Here is a 10,923-nt window from a genome sequence, read left to right on the forward strand (position 1 = left end):
GATGAATGTAAGCTAGCCACGGAACGAAAGAATGCCGCATACCGAGTAATTCTCAAAGATCGCGGGCACGCTCGGAGACTTATCACGTACTCCATCTAGCGGAGAAGCGACTTCACAGGTGGAAAAATGTTGCCTGGCAGAACCAACAAGTCTGTGAACTCGAAAAGTACAGGGAGCAGGCGCGCAAGTTTTACCAACAAGTCAGCAGAATGAAGCCTTATACACCTCGATGTTGATCCTGCCGAGATAAAAAGGGAAATCTGATTTCCGATAGAATGGGCATGTTCGAGCGATGGGGTGAGTATTTCGATGAACTGCTTGACAACCAAAATCTCGGCGAGTTGGAGGTCCCGCCAACTGAAGACGACAGACAAATACTGCCACCACCAACCATAGAAGAAACGGTCCATGCATTTACCGGGTTAAAAACCATAAGTCGCCAGGAGCCGATGGAATTACAGAATAATTGGTTAAATATGGAGGCGACCAGTTGGCTCATCAATTGATGTTTAAAGTGCGTGACGGACAATCAATGACTGACGTCTGGCAACGGAGCACTATCTGTCCACATACATAAAAAGGGAGATATCATGGGGTGCAACAATTATAGAGGTATCATGTTGCTGAGTACCCTCTATAAGATATTCTCCGCTATCTTCCTAGACTGGATAGCCCCATACGCCCAGAAAATCATTGACCCATACCAAAGAGGCTTCGTTCCAGGCAAATCATCAACAGATCAGATTTTCTCTGTACGGCATGCCATAGGAGAAATCGGTATTCCGACAAAATTCATGAAACTGACTAGGCTGACATTGACCAATGTGCGAGGCCAGATAAAGGCAGCTGGATCATTATTGACATGATTCAACATCAATAACGGTCTAAGACGGCCCTATCGTGTATGCAGATTTATCCTATCTAGAGTCAAAAATCACAACCGATAACAGCTATGACTATGAAATCCGTGCACGGTTGATGACAGGCAACAAAGCCTATTTTAGCTTACAAAAGCTGTTTCGCAAGAAAGGTGTTACCATAAGATCAAAGCTTTTACTCTTCAAGACAATGATCTTGCCAGTCCTTATGTATTCTTCGTAGACCTGGGTTCTCAGCAAAAACACTCTTGGCCGCGTTCATTCGTTCAGAATAAAATCCGGCTCAACAGGTTGCGGTGGGTGGGTCAGCCAATCCGTATGGATGAGGAAAAAGAAAACGAGGCAAACCCTGCGTGAAATGGAGCGATGGCATCGTTCGACGCAAAACCAGAGTGTCTGGAGTTCCTTACTAAGGTAGGCCTAGACCGGATACAGGTTGTTGCGCCGTTGATAATGAGGATGCTTCTATTGTCCTGGAAGGTAATCCAACAAATTTCAATCAGCAGTAAAATTGGGAATTGTCCTTTAAATATGCGAACTTAACCAGAAATTCATTTGGTTCTTGACAAGGAACTTCAACAGACAGAGTGTTAATTCCAAATGTTCCGCTCGTGAATTAGGAATTGAACAATGCACATGGTCTATGTGTTAATTAATATCTCAATATTCTGATCAATATATCATTATATATCTATCAAAGCTACAAATTTCACATTTTTAAAACACCTAGTGGTCTGTTGTAAGATTGCAGTTCGATTTAATTTTTATTCAACGGACAGTGCTCCTCCCATATGCTCTTTAAGCAGGGATCAGTCATGGCTACAAACTGATTATATTCAGTCAACATAATTTTATATATTAGACATTTAATGATGCCTTGAATATATTAAATTCGCGGGAAAAAGACAATTGTTGCCTAATCTAACTTTGTTAATAAGAGTATGGTTTTCGCCAAAATTTTCAGTATCGTGTTTCATGTTATGATTCATATCACTGCAAGGTTTCATGTTTTCAGATTGAGCTTAAAACGATTGTTCATTCAATTGTTCATTCAATTTATGAAGGCAATAAAAATTTCCGGGAACCCTGACGCGGCTGATACTCACGCACTTAGAGGCTTTGGGAACCATGTGTAGAATAATATATTTTGAGGAAAAATCCGTTCATAAAACATTGTGGTAATTTGACTTTATTTTCAGAAATTTTTAATGCTAATGAGTACATATTTTGGTGTAATATTAAGTTCGAAAAAGAAGAAAGAATTGTTTTAAATGTTCCTACTAAATCCTTTTGAGCTTCAATTATTAATCTCATCTTTAATCTTATGATCGAAATATCTTTCTGAACGACGACTCCATTTTTGTTTAGCGCATTCGGTTCACAATAGCAAACAGAGAGTAAGTGCTTTTGAAAACCTAAAATGAATTTAAAAAGCTGGAATGCCTTCAAGCTTTTGTAAATGGAGCTGTAAACTTACCCCGAGTAAAGTTGAAATGGACACTTTCACAACACCACCTGCATAAATTTCCAGAGGCTTTTCAGTTTTCTGCATGACGAAAATCAAAGTTTTCTTGAATTTTTGGTTCTGATCCATCCAGTTGCAAGAATATAAAGCGGTCGTAAATTGGTTGTTTTCGTATTCAATTTCATTTCCACAAAAGCAAGGTAAGCATATCTCAATCAAAACACAGATGAAGTACGCTGCAGTGTACACTATTTCCGCTTTACTATCAGCAAAGAAAACGTAGACTGCAGTAATACAGGCGCTGACTTCGGTTATAAAAAATTGAACCAACAAAACTCCACTGAATATATCTTCAAAAACGTCACAGTATCTGGAAAGGAATGATACTGTCAATATCATTTACAAAAACAGAACGACGAAAAGGACTCACTCCAATACGATCCTGTGATCTGAAATACATCTGAGCAAGTCGTAGTAATTCTGATCGTTACTCTTCTTCAGGTCATAGCCGATCTTGGAAACTCTGATATTAAGTGCTCGGAAATGACCTTTCAAGACCCATAAATATAGTCCAGGAAATGTGTCGTTCATTATATTTTGGTAGATCGTAACCCATATACCAAGCACTTGGTAGGTAGAGATTATGTAGTACGTTGTATCATTATTCCGCCAATCAAAAGGAAACCAGGCCGCATATACGAGTCGCCTTGTTTTTGAAAAGACGGCCGGAAGCATGCACGTGAGTGCAGCTAAAGAAAATGGTATAAAATAGGCGACCAGGATTCGATACGCAATCTTGACAATTCTCTTCAAAAATATTTCTTCTTCTGGATCAGCAACTGCTCGGAAACGTTCGTCCAAATTCTCTAATAAGTCGTTCATACGACGATACTGTTTTCGCTTTAAGAATATATTTATCGACTTCAAACTGGCCATCGTTTCAGCAAAACAAACAGATAAGTTTTCAAATAAGTGTCTAATATCTTCCGATAGAAAGAGGTCTATGAACATTGTCACCGGGTACATGATGGTCACGCTTAAATTGAGGCAGATCGCGGAAATATAATATAATATACTTGCGTCTTCCGAAGGGTATAGTCCCAAGAATCGGAAACTGTGTAGTGCTATTCGGAATATACGGGTTGTCAGAAATGTTTCGGCCATTTTTGCTGCTGCAGTTGGCTAAGTTAAACGTAGTGTTCTCACTTGTTTTTTAATAAGATATAATTTTCCTTTATACTTTTCACCAACCTACAAAAAAAATAATTATGTAAGTTGTATAGAAAAGAACTACATAACAAAAATTAGAAGAAAACGAGAGATTTTTAGGATGATGCCCAATCATCGAACCCGAATCGTGTGTTTCCGCGTAAGCCACACACCAATGTTGGGAATGAACCTGGAGCTTGTGCGTCCACCGCCCATTCGTAAACTCGTCCAATCTGCGTTGCCAGAATGGAATGCACCACTTCAGCTAGAAACAACCTCGATTATTTAAACCGCTTCCGTCTTCTTGTCCGCCAAGAGCAGCCTGGCTCTTTCTAGCCAGGACTTTACTGACTGCTTCCATCCCGTATACCTCCACCCACTCTGGGCGCCAAAGCTAGATCATCCGCAAAACCAACAATTGTAATTCCCTCTGGGATGAGAAGAGCAAGCAACCCATTACACATGACATTTTAGAATAGGGACCCAGTACCAAGTCCGCGATACTCTCCTTGTGGAAGTGTACTTCTTGGGGAGCTCATCCGTCCCGTACCATAGGTCCTTTTTTGAGAAGAAAATTTTCGACCGGATTCGCTAAATATTCTAGCATAACGCGTTTCAATGTTGAATGCGTTTTTGACATCTAATGTCAACATGGGCCAATAGCCGGCAGAAACCAGTGCCCTTTTTGCCAGATTCACTACCATGCTTGCTGCATCCACTGTACTGTGTGCACGCCGAAAACTATACTGGCGCTCCGTAAGTTCATTACTGCTTTTGACAACGGATAGGACTCTGTTGTAGATGACCCTCTCCATCATCTTTCCCATTGTACCAAACAAACAGACCGGACGATATAATGCAGGGTCTCCAGGTGGCTTGCTGGGTTTGGTAAGCAACACCAACTTTTCGTTTTTCTACTGGGCAGTGAATAGACCTTATTTTAAGCACGTCTTAAAGGTCGCCTAGTCTTCACTGCCAGCTTGAAATCTCTCTTAGTGGTGCCATCCAAATCTAAGGCCTTGTTGTCGCCTATCCTACCACATATTTCCCGCAGTTCCTTCGCAATTATTAGATGTATTATACTCTCGTTTTATTGGACAACCGTTTGCCTTCCGCTGCTTCCATGGTGAGGAAACAGAGTAGTAATAATTTGTTTCAGTAGCCGTGGGTAGGTCACCTGATGTGATCTTCGCACATTTTCATTACTACTTCATGTCCTACCCCAAAGGTTTATATCGGCATGGTTGCGAGATTATTTGAAGCAGTTCTTTTTACTCTTCCGAATGGGTTTTTTAAGCGGCCACGCAGTTTCCTTCGTTTTTTCCATGAACCGTCGCTACTAGGTTTTCCCCTGAGCCTCTGGTTAAACCTCCTTGCTCGGAAATATGCGAAACTTTTGCGTTTACTTCATTGGGTTGAATACAGGGGAGCGATCGCCTTCTGGGCATAGTAGTGTTACATGCTTGCGTCGCTGGGCGATTGAGTGGTTTTTATCTAAACATACCATATAAGAACATGTCGGGCTAGAGTGCTACGGAAAACGTTCCCTCCTCAAAAGCTTTCGTTTTTCTCCCGGACAATTTAGCTGGAATTCTATGAGAGGTCTCCTTCGAGCTCAATCCACCCTTGATTTCTATTCTGATTGCCTGGCAGTCACTGTGGATATAATCCTCGCTGATTTGCCAAGCGATTCTACTGCCCAGAACGGCGCTCATATGTAACCTCAGGTTCCTTTCGTAAAAGTGGGAGTGCTTCGAGGAGAACATGTCCTCTCGCATTTGTAGTTTGGCTTGCCTATTTAAGATCCACGAGTTAAAAGTCACCGTGATTCCGATGTGCCTCACTAATTATAGCCACATCGATGTTTTGCTGGTTTGTGAAAGTAGATCCTGCGCCGCCTGGCAGTAGTTAAAGTTGAGCTGGCTCTACTGGTCGGCTGATGATGGTTTGTGTACCACCGTATATTTTCCTTGGTGTTTTGGCTGAATCTTGCAGTCCGATGAAATCAAATTACTTTTTAAGGCCTCTAGAACCTTCTCCTTGGTGGTGATCTCATCTACATCCTTGCCGAATATAGTGATCTTCGCTGCAGTTGCATCCTTCGAATTCTTAAGCTCCAAAATAAGGTTTCGGGGGCCGTCAAATGCGGCCTGAATATTTTTGATTTGCTCCATGTACAATACATATATTAATACGAAGGAAAATTGAATACCGCTGGGACTACATATTCAATATAACATGTGTATATGTGTTCTTATATGAAAATCCATTTGAATTCGTGACGAGGGGGAAATTTCACGATTTCATTTTCAGATTTCTGGGTTGAGCACTCCCTGAGAACGAAATTTCTTTCACCACTTTATAGTCAACGCACTCCCCGTCTTTCCAGCAAATGTCAAAATTAAGACTGGCTTTGGAAAATACTGATCGAGCCCTTCCATTGATATCCCACACGATTATCTATCGAAATAAAATGTTTACACCCCCTCTTGCTAATATGGGGCTCCCCTCTTAAGCTCAACGTAGAATTATGTAACTTACTGCATAAGTGGTGTTCACAGTTCCTACCTTCCTCGGAGAAAAGTGCAAACAGACAGGCAAGTAGACACTGAACTGATTTTTTTTTATTTTACACACACAAAGGAAAGCTAAGATGTTCCCATGCGCCCACTGCTCACAAGAATTTACTTTATATGATGATGACGTCGCACTGGCTTAGGGTGCAATAATACAAATTTGGACGTTCTATTGGATTTCCCTCAAACTTGCCAACATTTTTAGGTTAAACTTATATGAGGCTTTCGGGTAAATTTCTAAAATAGAGTTATATGGAATTAATAACTTGGAGTTTCCAAATTTTTTGGTTGGAATGGTTTGAGAACGAAATCTGTTACACTTTTTGGGCACACATTTGGAGTCCACACTCCCCCATATTTCACCCAATATCAGAAATAAAATCAGTTTCGAAAAGTAGTCTTTTAATTTCATACCACACATGACAATCTTCTTCTTTTTCTTCAGCCTTTGTCCCGTTCACAAGCGGGGTCGGCTCGTCGTGATCGGTTTCGCCATTTGGCTCTATCGAATGCCTGATCTGGGTGCAATCTCGAGGCTTTCAAATCCCCATCTAGCGTATCAAGCCACCGTTGTTTAGGTCTGCCTTTTGGTCGTCTGCCATCGACTTTGATGTGGTCTGAACATCTTGGCAAGTGAATTCTCGTTAGCACGAATTGCGTGACCATACCATCGAAGACGCCTCTCTCGCAACTTTTCCACTATCGGTGCAACCCCATAACGATCGCGGATATCCTCATTTCAGATGTGATCTAAACGTGTTACGCCACTAGCCCAATGTAGCATCTTCATCTCCATTACCGCAAGACGCCGTTCATTGTCTTTTATAGTCGGCCAACATTCAGAACCATAGAGAGCGACAGGACGGACGACATTGCGGTAAATTTTAGATTTGAGACGTTCGTTGATACGTCGATCACAAAGAACACCAGTTATGGAACGCCACTTCATCCAGGTTGCGTCAATGCGTGAAGCAATTTCATAACGCAGTCTCCATTGGCTGATAGCGTTGACCCGAGGTATTTAAATCGCTCAGTTCTGGGCAGATCATCATTTTTGCTATCAGATGCCAGAAAAACATCATCTGCATAAAGCAGTGTATAGGGCGCTGGATGTTGGATATTCCGTGTGACGGTGTCCATAACAAGAACAAAGAGGAGTGGTGAGAGGGCGCTTCCTTGATGAACACCAACAGAGACACGAAGCGGTTTTGATACACCCGCCATATTTCGAACTTTACTTTTCGGATCATGGTAGAGCAATTGAACCCAGCGCACGAGTTCTTCTGGCACGAAGTGTTGTCGTAAAGCATACCAGTTGAATTCGTGTGGTACACAGTCAAACGCTTTCTCTAGATCCAGAAAGACAATGTAAAGAGGGCGATGCTTCTCACGGTATTTTTCCATGAGTTCCGCAGTTCTTTTCAAATGTGGCTTGATTCACGGTTATTTCAACGATTTCGCGAATATGGTTGTCAAGAATGGGTTCAAAAATCTTCATGGTATGGGACCGGTAACCGGATCGGACGGTAATTGGAACATTCTGCTGGACTGCCTTTCTTTTTCCATATTGGGACAGTGGTAATTTCTTGCCAGTCAGATGGTGTTCTTCTTTCCTGGATAACCTGGTTAAAGAATTTACTGAAGCACAGTGTTGGGTTCCAGCTCTTCGCTTTCCAGAGCTCAGATGCGATGTCGTCAGGTCCTGTTGCTTTCCCCGGTTTCATTTGTTTTATTGCCTCCTCGACTTCAGTTGCGCTGACTGGTGGAACTGGTCCAAATGTCGGCAATGATTGTGGAAGTGGAGGATGAGGAAATTCTTCAGTTGAAATCTGCTCGAAGTATTCTCGCCATCTATCTGTTGCGGCTCGACGGTTGGTAAGCAAAGCACCGTTCTTGTCATTAACACACAGGATATCGACTGTGTGCGTTCATTATGGGTTTTAGCAACTCGATACAGATCTCTCGCGCGAAATAGATTTCGAATACCGCGAATCCTGCCGCGCCACAAGACGAAGTAGCATGTATGATAGCAGGGATGATCCCCATCGACATCTTGGTGAACCAGGGTCGAGGTCTCTATGACCCAAATTATGCAGTCGGCGAGCCCTGTGCCTATCGACGGCAATTAACACAAAATGAAGCTAGTATAGGGTTGCGGAAAAGATGGGATGACTGATTTAAAGGACGCTGGGCTCAGAGACATATCCCAGATGTTTGAAAATGGATCAAACGATGGCTTGGTCAAGTTAGCTTCGACCTAACCCAAATGTTAAGCGGAGACGGAGGGAATCATTCATACCTTTATTGCTTCGGGCGTGACGACTTTCCACATTGCCCAAAATGCGAGATGTATTCGGAGGATGTGCAGAATGTGGCTTTTAACTGTCCGAGATTTTTCGCACACATGGTGGTGGTGGAAATTGACGCCGGGGCGCGATTGCTACTCGAGAAGATCGTGGACCACATGCTAGTCTCTGAAATAGCTTGGAAGGTGAAGCCGATAGTGTTTTACGTAGGCACCTGCCGTGAGACTTAATCCTACGGTCCTCTTAAGATACGGATTGATTTCGTGACCACAATCAGAGCCCCGCTGAGACAGCAACAACGAAACCAGTCTATACCAAGTGTATGGGTTAACATTCATACTGGTGGATGCAAGAATTACCTAAATCTGTACCGAACTATGGAGTACCGCACCCGTGTTGATACATAACACCACGTCGAGGCCCGAAGGTCTCTTCTCGCTTGAGCATAACCACAACCACCATGAAACTCCCACTAGGGGGGCCAACCGCAAATAACCGAGCTGTCCTAACATGCAACAGGAATTCACCCGAAGTATGTGAGTCCAGGGGCTTTCCCGGTTCCCATGGTACCAGTATACCCCTGGTAAGGTTTCGTGACCAATTTGCCACTTCAGATGAGTCCCCGTGCAGAGTCGGGTCTGATCGCCCTGATTAGGTCTTTGGAGCATTCGCCTACTGAACCACGGCCGGCAAACCAAAGTGATTACAGCGTGTCCCGGTGCCACCACTGTGGAGGTTCTCCTCGACCATTTGGTTTTGGTTTGGCCGATAGGGTTGCCGCCCCATCTTCCTCGAAGCCACCTCTGAGCACCAACTTGGAAGGTGGTGGAAAAATTAATGAAAGCGATTCACAATATGCTGAGGAAGGAGGAGATTCGAGGGAAGTGGCAGATAACCGCATAGTAGTAGCCAACGGTTCCACCTTCCAACGACAGAAAAAGAAAAGACAGACATTGAATCGATTCTAATAAGGTTGTGTTTCACACAAAACTTTAAAAGCTCATACAAATTTAACCGCACTATCCATCACTATCTGGAAACTGTTGCTTTCAATCTTGGGCGCAGTATTTAAGATTGCAATGCATCAATGAGCTGACAATGTCTAAACCTAAAACATTCGTATTTCGTTACAGTCAACTGAAATGAAACGCAAATATTCAAAGCTAGAATTTCCAAGGTGTTAAAAATTGACTGTTTTCAGCTTTCAGTTTTCAGAAACATCGTTCCATTTACTATCAGTAAACTTAAGAAGAATTTTGTGTATCTAAATAATTTTTAAAACATTTTCAAAATATCTAGAATAGTATTTTGCGATACAATTACCGGAAACCAAAGGATCTGACTTACGTAACTATATAAATTTAAATGTTCTTTAAACTGCAGAAAATAAAGTTTGTCTATTATCTTTATAGGAGAAAAGTCAACTAAACCATAAAACCGAACTCAACTTACTACTTATTGTCACGCTAATCACCTATAAGGTACGGCATTTTCCTTTCTTTTACACTTATTACACGAAATATCCTATATTATATATAATAACTTGATTGCAGCCATGCAATTGAGCTCCAATAATCCATGGGTTTCAATACAATTTCCGTGGGAGATCCGATTGCATATAATGTCTTGTTATTGCTACCTATATTGTCTAAATTGTCCTCATTGCAGTAATTCATAACTAGTGTCTTTAAAAGATATAATAAAATGGTTCAGAGTTTCTAATTTTATAGAAATACAATTACGTCAGGTTTGTTACCTGTTATTTTGAACAAGGAGTACAATTTACATTTTTTGTTACCATTATGTACATCCATTATCGATTTATTGTACGAGTAAGCTTTCATTTTATTGAAGTTTGATTCAGCAAATCATTTCAGATATATTTCTGTTGAGATGCTTTCTAAGAAAAAATTATAGATCTGTTCGAAAGTGCAAACGAATAAGACGAAAACTAGTTGGAAACCGAAAGCTCGGCGCTCCAGGTATGAAAGGTTTTGTTTGTTTCTTATTCTTATTCTCTGAGAATGAGTCCGTTAAAGAAATCATCAATTTCGACCCCCCGCACTCCCCGCCATTAAAGCAAATATCAAAACTAAAACTGGCTTCGGAAAGTACTAATAGAGGCCTTTCATTTGATACACAACATGATTTTATTTGGTGAAAAAAATTGTACCCCCCCCTCGAAGGACAAGGGAATTCACGACGGCCTAACGAGATAAACCAGAACGCGAGCTAAACCTGGAAAATAAAAAAAAACGGCTCGACCGCACGTGGAGCCGTGAGTCTCCGGACCCAAGCGCCGCGATCGAGGAGGAGAAATCCACGACGAATCACAGCGTCAATCATTGTGTCCCCTATCCGAGATTTCCAATGAGGCGTGGCCTCTGAAGTAGGCTCCTTGACATCCTCAGGCCATTATCTGGAGGATGGCCCTATACGCAGAGTTTGCAGGTTCAAGGAGGAGGAAAAATAAAGGAAGTCCTCAAATC

The 10,923-nt window shown here is 42.0% G+C and overlaps 1 protein-coding gene across 1 annotated transcript; it reads right to left on the minus strand.

Annotated features, from left to right (window-relative positions):
* Window positions 1–2,062: 2,062 nt before the first annotated feature.
* LOC119651769 (odorant receptor 2a-like) lies at window positions 2,063–9,899 on the minus strand. Its single transcript, XM_038055510.1, has 4 exons — window positions 9,782–9,899; window positions 2,774–3,594; window positions 2,356–2,713; window positions 2,063–2,293 (listed from the first exon to the last, which is right to left on the minus strand). The coding sequence occupies exons 2-4, from the start codon at window positions 3,505–3,507 to the stop codon at window positions 2,243–2,245; spliced, it is 1,143 nt and encodes a 380-aa protein (XP_037911438.1). The 5' UTR covers window positions 3,508–3,594; window positions 9,782–9,899; the 3' UTR covers window positions 2,063–2,242.
* Window positions 9,900–10,923: the final 1,024 nt, after the last annotated feature.

The sequence above is a fragment of the Hermetia illucens genome, chromosome 3 (genome assembly GCF_905115235.1).
Source record: "Hermetia illucens chromosome 3, iHerIll2.2.curated.20191125, whole genome shotgun sequence".
Lineage (NCBI taxonomy): Eukaryota > Metazoa > Arthropoda > Insecta > Diptera > Stratiomyidae > Hermetia > Hermetia illucens.